Source organism: Lissotriton helveticus, chromosome 3_1 (genome assembly GCF_964261635.1).
Source record: "Lissotriton helveticus chromosome 3_1, aLisHel1.1, whole genome shotgun sequence".
Taxonomy (NCBI): Eukaryota; Metazoa; Chordata; class Amphibia; order Caudata; family Salamandridae; genus Lissotriton; species Lissotriton helveticus.
Genome location: NC_136061.1, coordinates 1,774,026,082 through 1,774,048,417, shown reverse-complemented (window position 1 = coordinate 1,774,048,417; position 22,336 = coordinate 1,774,026,082). Strand labels below are relative to the sequence as shown.

The following is a 22,336-nucleotide window of genomic DNA, read 5'->3' as shown; positions in this document are numbered from 1 at the left end:
TTCAGCCACTAGATGGCGATTATGCACAACATTCGGAATAACAGTAGTCAAGCCTGAACCAATATAAAAGGTTAGTGCCTCGATATTTCTGCCCAAAAGTTCCACTCAGTTGCGTTGGGCACCGACCTTCGCACGAAGAGCTAATACTTACATGACAACCATTTTAGGAGAGGAAAAGGGGAGATTGTTAGAAAATAATCGGGAGGATGTATTTCATCAATTACCTTCTATTAAAGAAAAGGCAATTTCAGGCGGTAGACGGACAGATTAAAAAAGCCATTTGTGGCTTTAAAAATCGGGACCCTCCCGCCGGAATCTGGTCTATTGGTATGTATTAAACGTAAAGGGGATTTACATGATGATGTACGACTTGCCCGGTGGCTGAACTCACATAATGCAGCATAATTTAAAGAACCAGAAAAGAATCTTTCATCAATGTGTGACAGACTCTTGCATAAACAGCTCATGCGCTGTCTCTTCGAGACGTTTTGTTTACTGTTAGCGGGCTTGGAACCGCCATACTTACCATTTGTTGGCTTCAAAGCCACCCTCAATTGCTTGCTTCCTGCTGGTCAGCTATACGGTGGTCTGCACTTCCCTCTTCTTGCATGTGACCCTCCCCTAGAGAATGGCCCAAATACTTGTGTCCTTACAATGTTCTCACTTTTGGGGGCTATTTTTTTCTTTTTGTTGAGCCACTCTACAGAGTGCATCTGTCGTAGCTGACTCAGTCGTCTGCTCCATCCTGTTGTCTGTGTTTGTTTGTTCTGCTGTTTATTCGCCTGTGTTTGCCTCCCTCCGTCCCATACCCATGCGCACACCCTCCCGTTGGGAGGGAGGGGTGGGGGGGGAGGAAGACCACTGACGACTTCTAGGTGTGAAAAAGGACGCTTTATTTTGGAACAGGTGCACATTACAATAAATAGACCTCGGCAATGCCTTACAAAACTAAACCTCACTAACTTTAACGTACTAACCCCGCCCCCCCCTCCCCCGCCCCTAACTGGTCTTTTGAGCCCCTCCCCAGCCCCAGCATTACAACCTTAATAACATACAATATCATATTCAACACAATACATATGCTTATAAAACCAACATCTTTTATAACGCAAACCCCCCTGCCTGCCTTTTCCTCATTTTCTAACCCCCAAACACTGTAAATGCCCCAACCATAAAACCGCTCAACAATCCCTGTCAAAGACCCCCTGATAACCATCCCATCCAAAACTCTGCCAACCCTGGCCAAACTTCCGCCAAACCCCGCATACCCAACAACGTGGCACCTGCTCCAAGCGACAAGACAGAACCCCCCCCCCCTTGTGCACCAGAACCAACCAAAACGGCCCCAGAAGGCAAGGGGCCAAATTAAGATCCCTGAAGAAACAACAACCCCCCCCCACCAGAAACCCCAAGGGCAAATCCCACCCCGCAGGGGGGGGGGAATCCCAACGGGAAAAGAGGGAGGGAGGGAGGGGACAAAAACTATCTCCACACACTCCCAGCCACCAGGTCACCAATGTTAAAATGGTGGCCGGGAGAGGGCGCCCAGCGCATTTAAGCGCTGGGCTGCCTTTGGGCTACATTTGGGCCTACTGAGTACAGCCCAAATCCTAAAATGGCCGCAGGGTCCCTAACTCCACCCCCCCCCCGCCCCTCCCAAACAGGCCGGAGGGGGGAGCCTCCCGTTGGTCGGCCGCCCCCCCCAAGCCCCCCTTGTCTGTGTCCACCTGTTTATATAGCTTTCACCACTGTTTGCAATTGCATCTCGGCGATATCCTTGCTGTGTCTTTTTAAAACAGTTTTCATTTGCCTGAGTTTATGTGTTTAGCACATGACTGCGAGGGGACCTTGCATGTGAGAGTGTTTGCTTATTCTTAGCTCAAGCACATTTTATCACATTCGGGGAACTGCTTGCCTGTATTACACATACTGTCACACTCCGTTTCCTTTCCGATAAGAAAATGTTCTTCCAATGCTCTCTTCACTGACAATGTTAGGGGTTACATTTCATTAATCTCTCTCTTTTTTTTTTATGCGCAGTGCCAGGATTGGCTGGTCCACCGTGCCAAGGACAGGCAATCCATTATTGGATGCCGCGCGTGGGTGTGGTGGCACACTGGCTCAGGCCGCTCAGCACTATATCAATGCTGGCCAATCACGGTGACTTCAGCATGTGAAGCCATTCAGTGATTGGCAATTCGTGGACGTGGTGCGAGCCGTGACGTTTGGTTGCTGCTACTTGCTGTACTTAAGTTCTAGTAGGGGGCGGGGGCTCTCTCTGTCTCATCGCCACGTGAGATTCATTAGAGAGAGAGAGAGCCTCAGTCTGAGAGAGAGAATCCATCGAGTCGCCGACTGAAGAATCGTTGATTCTTCGAATATATTAAGTAGGTCACGGTGCAGGTCTCGCTTGGGGGCAGCAGGGAGGCAGGCAATCCCAGGCATATATATATATATATATATATATATATATATATATATATATATATATATATATATATATATATATATATATATATATCTATATCGAGGTGTTATGGGGCTCGAAGCTACCCATAGTGGAAATATCCACCCATAAACTGCCGGCCTGCGACCGAAGCACGCACCTACAGCACACAAGAAGAGCGAAAGCAAAAGAGCCTGGCCTCGGCGGTAGGAAAAGCTAATGATTTTGAAACAGCAGGTGACAAAACAGATTATTTTTCTCTGCCCTCCACCCCACCCCCCTCCTTATCGGTTTGTTGATGAAGTCATTGCCGCCGGGCGCCCTGGGAAGGGGACTGCTTGCCTCTGAGCTCCATTGTGTAACCGTGTAGGTTCCCTTTTATTAATTTATTATTTGTTTCTATGGCAACATATGGCATCATATATTTCCTTATTCATAGTGTGATTTGATTGTCAGTGTAATGGAAATGTTGAAGGGATGGTATTAACCCTTTAACCGCGGCGGAAATTCCGCCGCGGTGCGGGTGATTTATAGCGTGGGCGTGGTTCGGATGGCCCCTGGCCGTCCTCCGCACACGCCCACCGTGACGTCGGCCAGCTGCCGGTCGGCCGACGCACGCAAGGGGTTAATATATCTCAGTGAATTTTCCGAGATTAGTTGTGAGCAGCAACCAGCAATGAATCAGCAAGCCCTCGCCTAGAGTCATGGGCGAGCTATGCATTCCATGTGCTTCTGTGTTACAGACTTAAGTTCTGATGTTTACAAGTGAAGAAAGACTGCTGCCAGTAAAGGGCCCATGGCTTGAATTTTGGTCCCCATGCCTATCAAAGCTCAGAACCGAAGACTCAAGGTTCGAGGGGGCCACACTTGATATGGTGGCAGTAGTGAATTGCAGAGATGGGTGCATCAACGTTAGAGATTCCACTTGGTGTGGTTCACTTACAGTGGGGCTAACTGACAACCCACTGGAATTATGTGACTGTGCGGCCACAGCAATTTTAGCATATTTATAGATTGGCTCCATTTACATCATAATCCATCATATGTTACATAATCGGCAGAGTTTGACCAAAAAATATTTGTTTCTAGCTAAAACAGTTCCAAAGTTACTAAAAACGCATCTGCACGTGATTCTTCGCAGCTGGTGGTAGGACTTTTGCGCGGTCACCTTTCTGTTGCTTATTGCTATATTTGGCTATTGAACAGTACTACTGAGGTGCACCCAATGGCCAGACAGTGTTAAGAAGTGTAAAAAGTACAAAATAACTAAGTAAATCTATTAAAAATTGTGCAGCAAACCCGCAAAACTATCCTTTTTTTCTGCATAGTTTACTCAACCCTGCCGCATAATTTGCCCTCTCCTGCCGAATAATTCCAGTGCCCCTGTCTATGGCTCATCTCAGTCAGAGGTGGCACAGTGGGTAAAAAGCGATGGCCTGGAATGCATCTCAGTGGATTGCCTGTAGCTGATATTAATTCATTCATGCATTCTTTCTACCACTTTGTTGATTGTTCTCTTTTACACCTTCTAAACTGCACAAACTCCATCTAACATCGAAACAATCTCTTACCTCGGTCTACGAGCCCGCTGGAAGCCTGCCCCAGCAGCATACATAAATTATTTGCTTCCATTTAACTCTTGTGACAGACTGCGGAGCAATGTTAAATAAATGCTTGGACTTAGGGGTTCACTTTCCTCTTTCATCTGCCTGTATCTTGCCCCCAGGATGTGCTTTTCATAACTGTGCCATTGAATGTCTGGCCTGGTTTCATCTGATGTCTGTTTTTCACGTTCCTGACAATGTTGGGCCACATTACCCCGGCATGGATTTTAAGCTTTATTCTAATGTTTATTTAGGCAATAATGGTGATGTTACGAAACTGGTGCTCATGTAAAGCGCTCTGATGCCCGATGTCTCGGGTCTACTTCGCTATATAAAACAAAAAATAGAAACATCAGTTGTTGGCCTATATATGTAGGAGCGTTGGCAGTCTGCCAGACTATGTTTGTGGTCCCAGTAGTGAAATAGCAGCAGGTGGCAGCGCAGGAGGTTAATATGCCTGCTGCAAAGAACATTTACCTGATGCAGATCACTAAATGCATATGATGTAAATAGGTCAGTGGTGAGTCACTTCTTTTGTTACTTGCAGTTTGTATGTTAAAATCCTAACATACAACAACAGCCAGCTATTAACAGTCATCTAAGAGCTGCATGCAAACTGCAAGAAAAGAATTGGAGCTTTATGATGTTTTTCACACAGTCTTTGTTGGATTACCCTAGTGTTACCCTAGTGTTTGAAAAATAAATTGTTATCTTTTCATTTCCAGCACCTGGTCAAGCTTGACAACCTGAGACATTACCGCATTTTGGGCCAATTTTTCGCCAAACAAGAGGACCCCAACCTCCTTTGCTGCTCTTTCACCCCGGCTACAACCCAGCAAACACCAGTGTTAAAGGTAAGGAAACTGATGCTATATATTTGTTTACATGGGAGTTAGGGCTATGTATGTGGTCACTCTCCAGGCCCTCAAGCAGTGTCTCTTTCAGTGCCTCCAGCAACCACTATGGCACAGAGAGGCAGGAGGCAGTACGGCTGTATTTTAGCAGTCATTTTGTGGAAAGGGGAGCTGTTGGAGATGTATTACGATAATGCACAAGATATATGTATTTATACTGAAATTTGAGATTATTGCACTGCACCTTATACGTTGTACTTTGATTATTGACAGGTTTCTTTAATATATATATTGGTAAGGCCAGCAACACACCATCCTGAATACAGTACAAGAGCTGATTGCAAGGTCATTCCAGGCACGGCCACTTGAACAAAAACTACAGATAAAGCAATTAGGACCTCATCAGCCTGAAATAAACCTACAGCAAACTACCCAGGACAGAGGAAAAATGTCAAAACGTACATTCTCAAATGCCTGGTACACAAAAGCTGATTGGCTTACAGGGTGCCCTATAAAAAATTCTCTGTTCTGCTTCCCCTGCTTGCTGTTTGGTGGTGACTTTTCTTGGACACAACAAGAAATGGTTGACTTGAAGCATATATCTGAAAAAATAAAGAAGCATGCGCTCACAAGAAATCATATGGAAAATCTGACAAGACTGGGAATGTTGGGGGAAGACGCACCGATTGAGCAGCAGATAAATGATGCATATCGCAAATCCATTCAAAAACACAATGAAGCCATTGATAAGAACAGACAAATTCTATCCAAGATCATTGATTGCATTTGTTTCTGTGGTGCTTTCGAACTCGCTTTGCGAGGCCATGACGAATCAGAAACTTCCTCAAAACCTGGGATCTTCCGAGGCCTAGTGGATTTAATGGCAACCATAGACAAGGATTTGGAAACACATTTTGCATGTGCTACAGTCTTTAAGGGCACCTCTAATACAATACAAAATGAACTCCTTGACTGTATGCTTGAAATTATAAGAAGCCATATTGTGCAAGAGTTGCGAAACACAGACTTTGTGGCTATTCAGGCTGATGACACCACTGATGTGGCCACTAAAACACAGTCCGTGTTAGTGTTTCGGTACCTTGACAGTGACAGAAACCTTGTGGAGAGGTTCTATGGTTTCACACATTTAAGAGACTCTAGTGCAGCAACCATCACTGAAGCTATACTGTGTCAACTGAACTTAATTTTCCCGGACCTGCCTCAAAAACAAAAACTTATCGCACAAAGCTATGATGGTGCGTCTGTAATGAGTGGAAGCCTTGGTGGAGTACAGAAACGAATTCGAGATGTGTACCCTAATGCTCATTTTGTGCACTGTTACGCCCACCAACTCAATCTTATTATGCAACAGGCGGTATCAAAGATCAGAGAGACACGAGTTTTCTTTCAGGATATCAGAGGCATAGCAGCATTCTTCACACGTTTCCCCAAAAGAACAGAAGCCCTTCATGAGATTGTGGACAAAAGCGTACCAAGGGGATCCTCAACTCGTTGGAACTTTCACATTCGTACAGTCAACTTAATCTTTGAACATAGGGAGGGCCTTGAGAAATGTTTTGTCTCCATAGAAGCCAGAGAAGACTTTGATCACACAAGTCAGAATGAAGCCCATGGCTTTATTAGAACATTACAAGACAAAGAGTTTCAGTTCTTACTGTTTTTATTTCATGAAATAATGCGTAATGTTGATGCGTTATACGATCAGTTCCAACGAAAAGACACAGATACTGTCTCTGTGAAAGCTGCTACATCTACATTTGTACAAAAGATAAAGAAAGTGAGAGATGGGGTTGACGATATAGAGAGCAAACTGCCGGAGCATTCTACTTTTGCAAACCGCAGGCAAAACATCACCTCTCTGGTTCGAATTGGAAAGGAGATATGTGACATTGTAATTGTGCAGGCACAAGAACGTTTTTCATTTACAAAACATTTGGTGAGTGCCACTTTATTGCAAAGTAAAGAGTTTGCACAATATGATGAATTCTTCCCTGAGCGTACTCTGAATCAGGCTGTGGAAGCATATCCTATGCTCAAAAAAGAGCAGCTGAGAACTGAGTTGACTGTACTCTACGGAATGTCTGTGTACCGGAAGGCCACAAGCGCCTTGACTTTGCTGAGTTTAATATTTAAACTGCATATGGAAAACTCACTTACAGAGGCAGTGACTTTACTAAAAATTGTGATTACGACTCCAATGACAACAGTAGAAGCTGAACTATGTTTTTCAGCCTTAAAGCGCATAAAGACATTCCTCAGGAACACCATGCTAGAGGAAAGACTCAATGCTTTGGCGATGCTCTCTGTAGAGAGCAAGCTAGTAGAAATAATACCGGACTTCAACATGAAAGTAATTGACAAGTTTGCTACACTGAAAGACAGACGTACTGATTTGATTTACAAAAAGTGAATGCTGCTACTTGTTTGTTGAATAAAAAAAATACTGATTGAGGTACTCAGATGTGCATTGTTATCTCTGTTTTTAAAAGTTTTGTAGTGTTTGTTCTATTTGGAGACTACACAGATTTTACTGATCAAATGGCATATTAAGTACATTTTGTTTCACCTTAACACTATCATCTGTGTGGCAAGACATGCGTGATAGTCGCATGCGTTCTAATGGTGAAGGTAAGGCGTGGTTCCCAATGCTTTGTGAAGGTTGTTTCCCAACTGCTGTGCAACTTCTTCTACTCTTAGAGCTGAGATTTCCATGAAAGTCTTATAGTCTGAATTCAGCACCTGAGCATAATAGGAGGGAATGTATGAAGCTCTGTGGTTATACTGAATAAGCAGCTACCTATGTTATGCCATCTATTAATGTAATAACTGCACTTTCACAATTGCTTTATTAACCTTCCTGCTTTCTCAAATTTGCTTGAAAATGCAAGATTTTTCTTCTTTTTTTTTTCAAACTTTTCTTGGTGGGGGTAACCCCCCAAAACTCATTTAACTTGTGGGGTATCTCACATCTAGTTCGATTTTAATTTAGCGCTTACATCTGGAATTGTCTCCTCACCTCCCTCTGCCGTCTGGGCCACTCTCAGCTGAGTATTGACGCTGAGAGTTGGTCCCGGGGAGGCGAGGGCAGGACAGCGGCCATATTGGGTCGGGCTGCGCCGTGACGCGCTCCAGATAGCTTTAAAAAGGGAAGGGCCTCTTCGCGTAAGCGAACGCGTTGCGGACGCGCCGGATGCCCGCCGGAGTCACGCCAGAGTCCAGCCCGTCTGCGCCCGTCCGCGCTGGGCCGGGCTCTGGGCGCTGGCATACTCTTCTACTGGTGAGCAAAGCCATCATTTCCATCATGGTACTTGCATACTCCTTTGATGAGCTATATGCACTACGTGGTACTTCCAATAATAACTGTTCCATCTACCCATTCCCCCCTACCAGGTTTCGCTGTCCTTACTGTAATTTTTCATTAAAAACCCCTACCATGTGTAGATCCCTGTGCTACCTAGGTAGACGAAATAGACAGGTTAGCCCCGGGATAGTTTCCCCTCGACTCCCGCTAAGTTTTTGGAGTATAAACTGTAGATCCCTGCCACAACATAGATACAACATACATGACTTTCTTGTTGAACACCAACCTGATGCGATATTCCTGACCGAGACTTGGCTCAGGGACTGCTCAGGTCCGGATATTGCAGATGCCATTCCCTCCAATTATGCTATTCTTCGCCAGGATAGAAATTCTGGCAGGGGGGGTGGAATTGCAATTATCTTCAAGAACATATATACTTGTAAATTGGTTGATGCCACCCAAAAGAACTGCGAGTCAGCTCTATTTCAACTGTTCATAACCCCTCAATTTACGTTGTCAGGTCTACTGGTGTATCGTCCCCCTGGGACAGCTAGCCCATGGATAACTTCATTACCGGACCTTTTAGCCCCGGTCATGCTCAAAGCGTCTAATTTTACTATTTTAGGAGACCTAAACATACATCTAGATGATAATGAATGCCCTCACAGGAATCAGCTCCTCTCTACCCTGGAAGCTTTTAACCTCCAGCTACACAACACAGGTCCTACACATTGTGCTGGACACTTACTTGACCCAATTTTATCCAATTTGCCCTTAGACTGTTCCCGTGAAGCTCTACAAATTACCTGGTCTGATCACTTAGCTGTCCCTTTTTTCCTAGACATGGCTGAAACAGCTATTAGATCTGCGACAGTAGAACTGGGGCCATCTCGGAATTGGGGGAAGGTTAGCATTCCAGAACTCAATAAATTACTGATTAAAACACTCCCGTCTATTGACGCACCAGTTATTGCTCTTAACAGTGCTACTGAACTCTGGCTAACCAATGCTGTAAATCGGGCGCTACCAATGACGTCAAAGCCCACAGTTTCACATCATCCTCCAGCTCCATGGTACTCGGAACAACTTAAGAGTCTTCGCTCACAATGTAAGACCTTGGAGCGGAAATGGAGAAAAGGCTACTCCCCTTCACGTAAAATCAATTATAAAGAAGCCTTAAAAAAGTACCATAACAGCTGCAAAACTGCTAAAGCAAACTACACTACAAAAACAGTGACTGATGCGCAAAACTGTCCTAAGGTGTTATTCTCCGTTGTGAAGAAACTGACTGGTGTAAATTCCACTCCCCCTCCTCCAGCTCTTGATGCCGTCCAGTGTCAGTCCTTAGCGGATTATTTTATAAACAAAGTGGATCTTATTTACGATCATTTCTCTCCACCTCCAGAGACCACTTTCACCGCCCCTAATACGGTCCAGGAATTGGTGAATACCACCACTGATGCTGTAATCACCACCTGGCAGCCTCTAGACGCCACTTCTTTTGTGTCCTGTTTAAACAGTGTGCGTTCTGGTTCCCCACTGGATGTGCTCCCGGCCAAAATATTAAAACAACTGGATCCTCTTATTCACCCCATCCTCATTAAACTACTAAACACCTCTTTGAGTGAGGCCCAGGTCCCCCTACCTTGGAAACACGCCATGGTGGTACCTTTACTAAAAAAATTGGGCGCTGATTCTTCCAACCCTGCCAACTTTCGCCCGATATCTTTGCTGCCAATCTTTTCGAAGATATTGGAGAGACATATAAATTCCCAGCTTTCTAAACTGGTCGAAAACACCGCTTTTCTCCATCCTTCTCAGTCGGGTTTCCGGTCTAGGCACTCAACTGAGACAGCGCTCCTGGGGGTAACGGAGAGTCTGAGGCACGGTGTCGACCAAGGTAACACCATGGCGCTCATCCTGCTGGATTTGAGCGCAGCGTTCGACACCGTGTCACATTCCATCCTCATTGACTCTCTGAAATCCCTAGGTGTGGGTGGCCAGGCCTTGGCCTGGCTGGTGTCTTTCCTCAATGACCGAAGTTTTCAAGTGTTCTCTCCTAAAGCAGCTTCCACCATTTGTCCATCTACCCGCGGTGTTCCCCAAGGCTCAATCCTTAGTCCTTTATTATTTAATATTTACGTTAAACCCTTGGCATCTATTGTCGAACAGGCTGGGCTAACCCTGTTTTCCTACGCAGATGACACCCAGATTGTCTTCTCCCTATCAGGGAGAGACGAGAACAACATCTCCGCACTCAAGTCAGGCCTCACTCTTGTGGCCGACTGGATGCGGAGAAACTGTCTCAAACTGAATGGGGAGAAGCCCGAGGTGGTCATTCTGGGTCGGAATAAACATCTGTGGGGTCCCCGCCATTGGCCCATCGAATTGGGTACTGTACCAACACCTTCCACCGCAGTTCGCAACCTGGGCGTCATTATAGACGACAGGTTAACTATGAGACAACAGCCCACTAAGGTCGCTGCCATCTGCTTTTCAACGCTGCGGTGGCTCTATAAGATCCTGTGGATGCTTCCACTCTCCTCCCGCAGAACCGTAGTCCAGGCGCTCGTAACATCTCGCCTGGACTATGGCAATATTCTCTACTTGGGCGCAGATAAAGCCACCTTACAGGTGTTGCAGGTAGTGCAAAATGCGGCTGCGCGCCTGCTAAAAAACATTCCCAGACGCACTTCAGCCAAGGCCGCCTTACGCGACCTTCATTGGTTGAGCATTCCTGAACGTATTAAATTTAAGGCACTATGCTATATGTTTAAGGTCAAGCAGGGTAGTGCCCCAGCCTACCTCCAAGGGTTGATAACACCCTACAGACCCATACGCCCACTAAGGTCATCGGACATGGGAAATTTCATTATGCCAAGATGGAAGCTGACAAAAATGGGAGGTCGTTCCTTTTCTACTCTGGGCCCCAAATATTGGAACTCCCTCCCACTGGCTCTAAAACTAGAGAGCAATTTGTTTCGCTTCCGCAAGGCTCTGAAGACGTGGCTTTTTACTCAACGTGCCCAATAGCCTGCTGTGACTCATGTTGGGTGAAACTGCCTCCTTCTTCTACAGTCTATCCCTAGCGCCGGGAAACCCATTGTGGGTAGCTGTGCGCGATATAAGCTTAAAAAAACAACAACAAAAAAACCCCTTTTGGGGTTCGGGCTCGCTCGCTTGCTACGGTGCTGGAGGCAAATCACTTTGCGCCCCACCACTTTCAAATGTAACCCACCGCCCCTGTTAAATGAGCACTTTAATTAAGTTGCACCATAATTGCAAGCAGTTGTGGTGAGGCCGGGAGTTTTATGGGTTCCACAGGTTCAAATGCCACTGATCTGTAAATAACGAGAAGCACATTGCTCTGTGTATCATTATGTGCAGAGTTGTGGCTTTTGATGCTGGGTAACCCCATTCAAGTCCCTACTGCCCCACAAATTCTTGTGGTTGTGGTGCAAATTAGTTAATGTGGACAGGTAAAAAATAAAATAATCAAGCCCTTTCCCTTAATATTGCAAGGGAAAGTAGTATGGGAACCACATTTTTTTTTTATCTCAAGCGAAATGGGCCTTGCATATGGGGGCTTGTTTATTTACCTTTATTCCACCTCAAACAATAGTGCTTTTAAATTCTTATGTTAGACAGCTTAAAACAACAGTGGTGACTGCGAAAACACAGGATGTTTGCAAGGTACACAGGAAAATGTTACTGTTTATTTATTTTAGCTTATGGGTGTTCAAAAAGTGATCAAGAGGACAGCAATTACATTCATTTTATTTCAAGTGTTTTATATCTCGCTGGCAAGACCAGGGGGTATCAGAGCACTTTACAAACAATAGTCAGGCAGTGTGGGGAAGCATAAAATATATGAAAGCTTATTGAGAGTCAGATTGGAGCATTTCGTAGAGAGAAAACAATACAAATAATAAAGAATTCGAGAAAGAGACATTTGTTATTTGCCAGGTGTTAGAGCCCAAAGGTGCTGATTGATGAGAAGATCTTTTAGTTGTCTTTTGAAGCTCATGAAGGATGGGTTTGTTTGGATATGTACTGGTAAGGAGTTCCAGATTTTGGGGGCATTGCCAGAGAAAGAGCGTGGTGGGAAGAGAAGTAGAGTGTTGGTGCTTCTTGACTGGCCAGCCTTTATGAGTTTGAATGCAAGGTACGCTGTTTTTGGTTTGGAGGACTTTGTGGGTGAGACAGACACACTCAATGGAGGACTTCAGGAAGGTGCCGCTGCTGGACAAGGTGAAAGTGTCTGGTGAAACCCAAAGGTGTATTCAAGATGTGAAAAACATGCAAGCAGAGGGGACAGAGTCTATGCCACTCAGCAGTGACCAGGAGGCACGGAAGACGAATGCCCACCGATGGTGAGTGTTGCAGGACAGCTGATGGTGACCTTGAAACTGCAGCTGTGTGGACCAGGTGATGCAGAGGATGACCAGGAACCTTACACGAGCTGTCCCACATTGGATGTCGAGAGCTGAGGAATTGGAGTCCGGCGGGAGCACCAACATGCCTTGGCAACTGCAACCAAAATGAAAGTTGAAGAATGTGCAATGTCAGGAAGAGCAAGGTCCAGGAGACTCACCACAAACAGGGGTCACGGCAGGCCCCAAACAATCTGGTAAGCCCACAGAAATCAAAGGAGACCCTCAAGAGGACCCACTGGCTGGAGGCACTGGAGTTGCAGAGGGACCTCGAGCAGCTCACCAAGTGATGGGGTGAGGAAGAAGATCTTGCTCACTGGAGATCCTTGAGGTTGAGGCTACATGGAGCCTGAAGATCTTGGTGGAAGGAAGCCACCAAGCATTTTCAACTGCAAGTCGACGTGGCGCACAGTGTGTTCGGTTCCTGTGGCTCCGATGAGTGATACTGGCCTCAAACTTGATGAGAGGACAGGTCAGGCCTCGAGGGATGTGCAGAACTACCACCTGTGTTGCTGAGCCTTTTGGAGTCCGTGGGAGCCCTGGATTAGCAGACTGGTCAGCTGTGTTGCGGTGCCTGTAAATGCAGGGAAGTGACTCCTTCACTTCAAGGGAGATTTACTTCTGGTGTTTTTGAGTTCCACAGGCCTTGGAAGGTTGCTGTATGGATCACAGGCACAGACGAGGCAGCAGACTTGCAAGACAACGAGACCAGGAGCAGCAGGAGTCTTCCCAGTTGCAGTCTCGATGTCCAGCACAGAGTCCAGCGAAGTCCAGAGTATCCAGACGGTCGAAGATGAAGTGGTCTTGAAATTGCATCTTGTCCCACAACAAATCTAGGGACCCACCTACAGGTAAGTCCTTAAATACCCTAAGGAAAGGGTTGGGATGATTCAGGGGTCCCTCCCTAAGGACTAGGGACTTATAAGGGTACACCAGTAGCCAATCTGGAGTGTACCCAAGTACTTACCATACCAATTTAGGTGAGAAAGCACAGAGACCGGGGTCTTGGTTAGCAGGATCCCAGTCAGACTAGTCATAAACAACATAGCACCAGTCAAAAAGTGGGGGTAACCATAAAAGCAGATCCTATTTTTCTACAACAACTTTATGTTGTGTTTGTGGATTTGTGCTCTGCCTTTGACTTGGTACCAAGATGAACCCTCTGGCAGGTCCTTTCTGGAATGGGAGTGACAAGCTATTTGTTAGATACCATAGTCAGGCTACATTCTAACAACTTTGCGCAGGTAAGACACAGCAGAGCAGGAGAGTTAACCGATCCCTTCTCCGTAATTAGAGGAGTCAGGCAGGGGTGTGTGTTGGCACCCACGCGGTTTACACTCGACATTAACGACCTTGTTAAATTTCTGAACCAAAGTGATAACAACACGCCTAAATTAGCAAACATGAGGGTCCCTGCCCTCATGTTTGCTGATGATACCTTACTGAGCTCCAAAATCCCGATGGGACTTCAGAGGCTTCTGGATCAGTTTGATTGCTTCTGCAGGATGAGGGGATTGGAGAGCGATGTAAGTAAAACCAAGTATATGGTGCTTAATCCTGGGCCTTTGACTTTGACACCACTCACTCTGGCAGGGGCCCCATTAGGACTTATCCATACATTTGTGTACGTAGGCCTCACACTTACAGAACACCTGGGGTTTCAAGCTCATCGATGATTAAAAACTGAGGAAGTAGTGGGAGGCATTCTCAAAATGTCATGCAGTTCACAGTATCGCCCAGCGTTCCAAGTTTTTGGAGAAAACAGCAGTTTTATTCCACCAGCGATCCAAATTTACAATCTTAAAGCCTTGAGTACTGCTGCCTATGGTGCCGAGCTGTGGGGACATCCGGGTACGCAATTCCGCGTCACTCAGTGCACAGCCTTAAAGTGAAATATTTATTCTCACGATGAACCACACTTTAAACCAAAGTTCCTTTGTTTATTCCATGTATTTATTGATTATGTTCCAAAAATTCATCCAGTTTTATTAGGTCACTTCCAAGACAGAGTTAATTCATAATAGCTCCTTTCTCATCTGACATTAACATGCCCATCCAGGCTTTTTCAATGCTGCAATTGAATTAACATTTCATTCTTGTCGATGTCATGATTTAGACCCAATGCATTTCGGGCTTTTATTGCCCTTCATCAGGGGTGTCTGCAAGATTAAATGGAACCCATAAATATTCTGATTATTGCATACCCAAATATCCTATGTTTATTTATTTTGATTTATTTTGACAGTTTTGTATAGCGTGTACAAGACCCTTGCGGGTATCAGAGCACTTTCCAAGGCACAAAAAGGTGATTTGACACATACATACGAATATAATGACTTAAGCAAATACATTCCTGGTAAAAATTAGCGACTAGCACATATCAACAAGTATACATATCAAAAAGTTTAGGTGAATCTAGCTAAGAGGATCGCTTTCACTTCATTTTTGATGAAAGCAGCGGACGGAATCAGTCTAGTTTCTGCGGGTAAGGTGTTTCAAATCCTGGGGGCCATTCTTGAGAAGGTACGATTGTAGTTTTTTTTCTTGGAGAAGCGTTGTAGTTTAAGTAGAAGGTTATCAGAACTCCTAGTTGTTCTGCTACCACCCGATAGTACTAGTTTCTCCGCTAGGTATCTTGGTGTTTTTTGGTGCAATGCTTTGAGTCATACAGGCAATTTTCAGGTGGATTCTGGCCTCAAAAGGTAACCAGTTGAGGGCATGAAGGTCGGGAGAAATATGGCAATTTCTTCTGGAGCCTGTGATGAGTCTAGCGGCTGTATTGATTGAGGCTCTTAGCGGAGCGGTTGTTGATCTGGGAAGGCCGCAGAGAGTGACACTTCCATAATCCACTTCCATAATCCACTCTGGGAATTACTAGCGCTTGGTCAGTCTGTTTAAAGTCCTTCACGGGTATAAATGGTTTCAGTTTTCTCAGGGTGTTCATCTGAAAATTGGCTCCTTTAGTTGCAGCGCTGATGTGTTTCTGCATGTTTAGATTATTGTCCAGAGTTAATCCTAAGGATTTCACAGAATCAATAATGCGGGGTTGACCATCTAGTGCAGTTAGGTGCTTCATCCAATCGTGGATCGTGTATGTTTGTTTGGGGGGAGCGATAAGGAGGAATTCGTTTTTTAGAGTGTTAAGTTTTAGATGGTTGTTTGCCAGCCAAGTCTATGTTTTTTGGAGCGTTGAGTCAAGGGATTTGATGTCTTCAGTAGTGTCGACCTTAATGTAGAGCTGTGTGTCATCAGCGTACATGTGATATTGGATGTTTGAGGAGTTGAGAAGCTCAGTGAGTGGTTCCATAAACACATTGAGGAGTGTAGGGGAGAGGGAAGATCCCTGGGGTACTCCAAAAGAGACTGGGGTGGGGTTAGATAAGGATTGGTTGATCTTGAATCTCTGTGTTCTGTCTTGGAGGAAGGAAGCGAATCAGTTTAACACTGCTCCAGATAAGCCCATTCTATGTTTTAAGAGTTCTAGTAGGTTGCTGTGTTTGACTGTATCGAAGGCTGAGGATAAATCAAGTAGGATTAGCAAATAGGCTTTTTTTGGTCCAGTATTTGTAGGGCGTCATCTATGATGTGGGTCATGGCTGATTCAGTACTATGCCCAGATCGAAAGCCTGATTGGAATTGTTCTTGCAGATTGAAGAGGTCGATATGGTTGCTGAGCTGTATGTGGATGCATTTTTCAAGCAGTTTCGCCAGGGTCGAAATATTGGAAATGGGCCGATAGTTGGTCAGGTCTGACGGGTCAGCTGTAACTTTCTTTAGAATGGGGGTTACCTGACCAGCTTTGAGGATGTCGTGGATGGTTCCTTGCAAAAGAGAGGCGTTTATAATCCTGGTCCATAGGGGCACTAGCTGTGTCATGAAGGTCTTTAAGTGGGTAGCTGGGAGAGGGTCTGTGAATTGGTTAGAGGGATTCAAAGCCATGAGCGTATTCAAGTTCAAGATAGCTTCTTCGCTGTAGAGGTTGAAGGTGGCCCAGGAAGCATGGTTCTTGAACAGTTAGGCGGGGCCACGGGTGTGGTCAGCGTGATAGTAGAGTGTGTGAGGGTTAGTGGGTCGTTACGTAGGCCTATCTTTAAATTCTCTGTTTTTGAAGTAAAAAGGCGGCAATTGGGGATTGTTTCCGGACTGGCTTGGGGGGAGTGGGATACCCCCTTTGATTGAGTCTTGATTATGTCAAAAAGTTTTTTGGGGCGATTCTTAGCTTGGTCTAATTGTTTACATATGTAGTCAGCTTTTGAGCGTCTAATCTTTCTGTAGTAAGAGTTTCTGGTGCTCCTTAGTAATTTGAGGTGGGCAGCTGATGGAGCGGATCTCCATTGTCTTTCAATTACTCTCAGCGATCATCGCTCTTCATTTAGCCTCCCATCGTACCAAGGGTTTGAATCTTTTGTGGTGACTCTTTTCAATTGTAGGGGTGCTATGTTGTCGAGTATCATGTTCATAGAATTAAAGTAGTGATTGGTCAGCTCCTGTACATTATCTAATCCTTCCAGCGGTGGCGAGAGGATGTGGCTAGCGGTTGTGAGTGTGAAAGGATTGATGTTATCTAGGTTCCTCCTCCAGATTTTTGTTCTCTTAGGTTGGATAGAGAGTAATTTCGCTACTTCCTTGATATGGCAAGTGATTATGTGATGGTCGGACCAGTCGCAAGGAAGAATCGATTCAAGCTGAATACAGTCAGCTTTGGAGATCACAAGATCAAGTGTTGAGCCCTTGTCGTGGGTGGGACTATCGCAAATTTGGGAATGGTTGAACTTTGAGGCTATTGACCTCAGGGTCATTTAGATCGTTCCAGTGGAGGTTAAAGTCCCCCAGGAAGATCTGGGTCATCTGTTGTCCGACATTTGTTGCTAAAATATCCATGATGTGCTCGATGAAGGTAAGGTTGTCACCAGGAGGATGGTAGAAAGAGTGGAGTGAGGATATTGGTTTGTTATTGCTCGAGATGTTAAGGCAGAGGTATTCACTTGAGGAGAGTACCGGGGAGTTGGAGCGGTTAACAGAGAGGTTGTTCCTATGAATGCAGACAATGCCACCGCCTAGCTTGTCCGATCGTTTAAGTCTTGTGATGAAATAGTTTAGGGGAACTAAAATGTCTAAGATGGGTGAGGAAGATTCGTTTAGCCAAGTTTCCGTCAGGATGATAAGGTCAGGTTCATTAGTTAAAATTGGGTCAGCTATATCGGCGGCATGGCGCAATTCTGATCTACAGTTAAGTAGGATACATTTTAGCTGGGCCTTGGTCAAGGTTGTGCTCTGGTCATGGGAGATGGGTATTCTCTTGAGGTTATTTTCGTTAATACCTCTGGGGGCGTGTCTTACAATTCTAGATGCATTGAGCTGGATGGGTTGGATTAGGGACGGTGTCTGTGCGTCTTCTGTGTGTGTTGGAATAGAAGGAAGGGAGTTCATAGGAATGAAGCAGGGAAGTGAGCTCACTCGTAGATAGGGTTCACTTTTACCTGGTCGGTGGGATGAGGCATTAGGGTAAGGTACTGTATTCCATTTAGGGAGTTGCGGTGGGGAGCTAGAGCATTTCCGGTGCATAGGGTTAGTTAATGAACTGGGCTGATGCCGGATCAGGTCGTGCAGCGTTTGGATGTCCTCTTTTATTTGTTGAAGGGATAAAAGTATCTCGTCGATTCTAGGGTCAGGTGTTGGAGTTACCAAGCTGGTGGCCTGAACTGTGTTACGATGAGGAGGGGTTATTGCTAGTGTGGTGTGCTGGATGAGAGGTGAGCTGGTTCGCAGTGGGTGGGTTTTTCCATGTGGTAGTCTATGGCGGAGGGCTGGGTGGAGAATGGATGTGAGGGAGTGTTGCTGTGTACTTTAGTGGGATCTAATTCAGTGTGTGTCATATAATTCAGTGTGTGTCATATTTGTGGAGCGGTGATAACTAGGGAGAGGGGAGGTGAAGAGGGGATGAGAGGGGTTATTGGTATGAGCTATGTGAGGAGGGACGGTGAAATTTGTAGTGCAGGGAAAGGGAGAGGATAGGCCCACGGATGGATCTAGATTGAGTGTGTGGGATGATGCGATTGGGGTGGCGCCCACAGTGAGATGGGTGGCGATGCGGTTGTTGAGTTGGGTAGGGGTAGTGGGGGCCTCTGGGGCACGAGGGAGAACTGGGGTCAAGGTGATGTGAGTGATAGGCGAGGTGGATTTAGAGGAGATTAGGGGGATGGGGCATTAGGTGAGGAATCTGACAGAGTGGTCGGAGAATGGTTTGCAGGGGGAATGGAATATGATCTTGCAACCTTCGCTTTGATGCTAGGGAAGATGTTGTCCAGTAGATTCAAGTTATGGTCTGCTGCCTGCATGAGGATAATCCTAGTGTGATAAATGGTAAAAGTAGCAGTCGCTTTGTAGAACGGGGAAGGAGTGATAGTTAGTGTGAGGCCGTGTGCATTTTTTTTGGTTGAAGCAATAGAAAAAAGGGCGAGAAAGGCTTTCCGCCATTGTGCCATCCTTTTGGTGTAGAAGATGATGTTGTTAGTTATGTGTCCTGTGTTATTTGAGAAGTAAGGTTCAGAAATTGGGGTTTCTGGGTGCAGTTTTAGTAGATGATGTTTGAAGCTTTTGCCCGCCTTTTTTGTGAGGTTGGGAGGGTATTTGATGGAATAGGTGTGTGGGCCCATAGGCTCCATAATATGGTATGAGAGTTGTGGAAAGGCAAAGTTGAAGGCCTCCCTGTTTATACCGGGTTAAATAATATCAATCAATTTGTGGGTTAGAGTGTTGTGAATTGAGAGCAGTGGATAAGTTCTGTGAAAGTTGGATAATTAATTTATCGTTCCAAGATGGCTGCTTCTTTGACTAGTGATGAAAAGGAACAGAGGATTAGTCCTCTTACTCTTTCCATGCTACGAAACTAACCAGGGATGGTCCTTTGTCCGTTTCTATGAACATCATGGTCCTTTCTTTCTGTCTTATGATATAGGTCCTACGTTTAGCAGTGTCTAGTGCTGAGTGGTCCTTTCTTTCTGTCTGTCTGATGATATGCTGAGGGCTATAGGTCCTTTGTTTAGCAGTGTCTAGTGGTGAGTGGTCCTTTCTTTGTGTTACCACTACAACAAATTAGGTAGTCTGAGTTAGATCATGAAATAAAATGGTGGGCCTTGTCCTGTACATCGATGAGTGACTGACTGGGTCCCTTTTTTGATCCCCTACCTCAGTTTATCTCGTAGCGCTGCGCTAGGTGCCCGTCCGCTGTCAGTTCACGAGTGAAGATCATGTCACTAAACAAATGATAATGTGCAGCGCGAAAGTTGAATAAACCGAGTGTTGAATCGCATTGGTTATTCAGCGTGTGATGGTCTCCTCGTGCAAGCACGGCCGTAGCAGATCAATGAATGCAGCTCAGACCTGCTCAGACATATGCGTGGGGCCAGCGAATGGGAGGGGTCGCTGGGGCGGTGTTATTCTTGCCGGTAGCCTACACTCGCTCGGTTACCATGAGGCTGCAGCAGGGCTCATCTTGGAAAAATGCGGGATCCCAGGCGCCAGGGGAGACTGCTCCAATGTTGCATGCAGCTGGGTCCCAGGCGGCGGTCGGGACTGCTCCTGCGTTACGATCCTCTGTGCGAGGGTCCGGGTGCTCCGGGTATTCCAACATACGGGGCTAACAAGAGACTCTGGATCCTCCCGTTCCGCCGTTTCAGTCCTCGTTGCCAAGGGGGCTCGCCCTGCTACTCTGGGTGTCGGTGATCCGCACTCATTGTTTTGACGCTCCAGCACGACCGCGTCCCCCTCGGATCAGCCTCCAAACGTCCTGTGTAACCAACGTCCTGGCTTCTTCGGGGATCTGCGGGATCCACTCTGCTGGTATGAGCCTGGTATGGGCGGTAAGTTAAGGGTCGGACGAACGGTGGGTCTCGCCTAGGCTAAACAGGGATATTTTCAAGTTTTTATCCCTAGCCCTCGGAGCTCACTCGTTGAGCTCCTTACCCACCGCCATCTTGATTTAAACGCCTACTTATATAATTAAAAATTCACACAGTGTGCTAGAATAACTGAAATGCCCCTCTTCTACATTACCACTATTTCATAATCATTCGTTGCCTCACCCGTCTCGAAACAAATAACTGGAGACGGGTGGGGCAAATAATGATTATGAAATAGTGGTAATGTAAAAGAGGGGCATTACAGTTACGCAAACACACTGTGAATATTTATGGGTTCTATTTAATCTTGCAGATACCCCTGACGAATGGCGATAAAAGCCTGAAATGAATTGGGTCTAAATCATGACATCGACTAGAATGAAGTGTTAATTCAACCTCAGCATTGATAAGGCCTGGATGGGCATGTTAATGTCAGATGAGAAAGGAGTTATTATGAATTAACTCTGCCTTGGGAGTGAACTAATAAAACTGGATGAATTTTTGGAACATGATAATTAAATAAACGGAATAAACGAAGGAACATTGGTTTAGTGTGGTTCATTGTGAGAATAAGTGTTTCACTTTAAGGCTGTGTACTGAGTGACGCGGAATTGTGTGCCACGTAATGTTGCAGATTACTCCTGTGGTTCTGAGGACAGATCACAACTTCAGTTTGCACGCCAATACCCGGAAAAACTTTCACTAACGTTCACCCATTGGTGTGCATTCTACTACCGTATTCATAGACATCAGGGTACGACCACATTGGAAATGGTAGGAAATTGCTTTATGCAACAGCTGGTCAGTTTACCAGTAAGTACTCCTTTGCTCCCACTTAGACTGGACTTTGGGGGCAGAAACATCTCAGATAAATTGGCACTGCACCCCATACTTAATAGGAGGAGGATCTGGATCACCCTTGAGCTATCCGCTTATTGACAGGGGTTAGATGAAATCTTGTCCCAAGTGGGCTCTAGCAGAATTCCATGGCTAAAGCATGTAAAGGGTACATTAATAACCATCGGCCTTGAGGGTCTATGGAATACCCCAGTCCAGGCCGGGGCTAGTTCCCAATTGCATATTAAAACTGCATACTGGCAATATAGAGATAAGTGTATGCATAGCCAGTCAAGCCATGGAACCCTAACAAATGACTCTCACAGTTAAGGATTACTTTAAGCTAGAGGACTTCCTGGATGAAATAGAACCTCCTCCAGCCAGGCATCTTTACTTGCAGTTCCGGTATGGAACTTTATTTGTCTTGGCTTTTAGTGCAAAGTAGGAGCGTGTACTATGGGTAAAGGAGTTGCATTTTCCGGCCTGTGGGGATCAAATAGAAACCATTGAGCACATTATCTTCTTCTGCCCAACCTATGTGTTGCAAAAGAGGTGTTGGATTATTCCGCTCGGTCAGAAACTGGGAGATCGGGAACATAAGGAAGCACTCAGGATTCTGAGATACGACACATGCAGGTTGTCCATCTTTGCTCTCTCTCATTTTCTGATGAGTTTGTGGAGAGTACGGTACAAGTCAAGTATCCCTTATAAGAAACTTGCATAGTGACGAACAGTAACATCGCAGCTGTACAATCGTTGTAGAATAGGAAGGTTAATACTTATTGTATAACAGGATTAAGATTAAAGATTTTAGCCGGCGACTAACCTATTTCATTGTCCAGAAAGCCACACTCGCTTAGCTTCAGGATAGCTTGAGTTGCAATTATGGCAACAATTAATTTAAGCTTAGGGAGGTATCAGGCACCCCAAACAAATTGC

General features: G+C 45.5%; 1 protein-coding gene across 1 annotated transcript; it reads left to right on the top strand.

The window, feature by feature from the left end:
- Positions 1-4,775: 4,775 nt before the first annotated feature.
- On the top strand, positions 4,776-7,378 carry LOC144825136 (zinc finger MYM-type protein 1-like). The gene is made up of 2 exons (XM_078684005.1): positions 4,776-4,904; positions 5,178-7,378. Exon 2 carries the CDS (start codon positions 5,353-5,355, stop codon positions 7,333-7,335), a length of 1,983 nt encoding a protein of 660 aa, XP_078540131.1. The 5' UTR covers positions 4,776-4,904; positions 5,178-5,352; the 3' UTR covers positions 7,336-7,378.
- Positions 7,379-22,336: the final 14,958 nt, after the last annotated feature.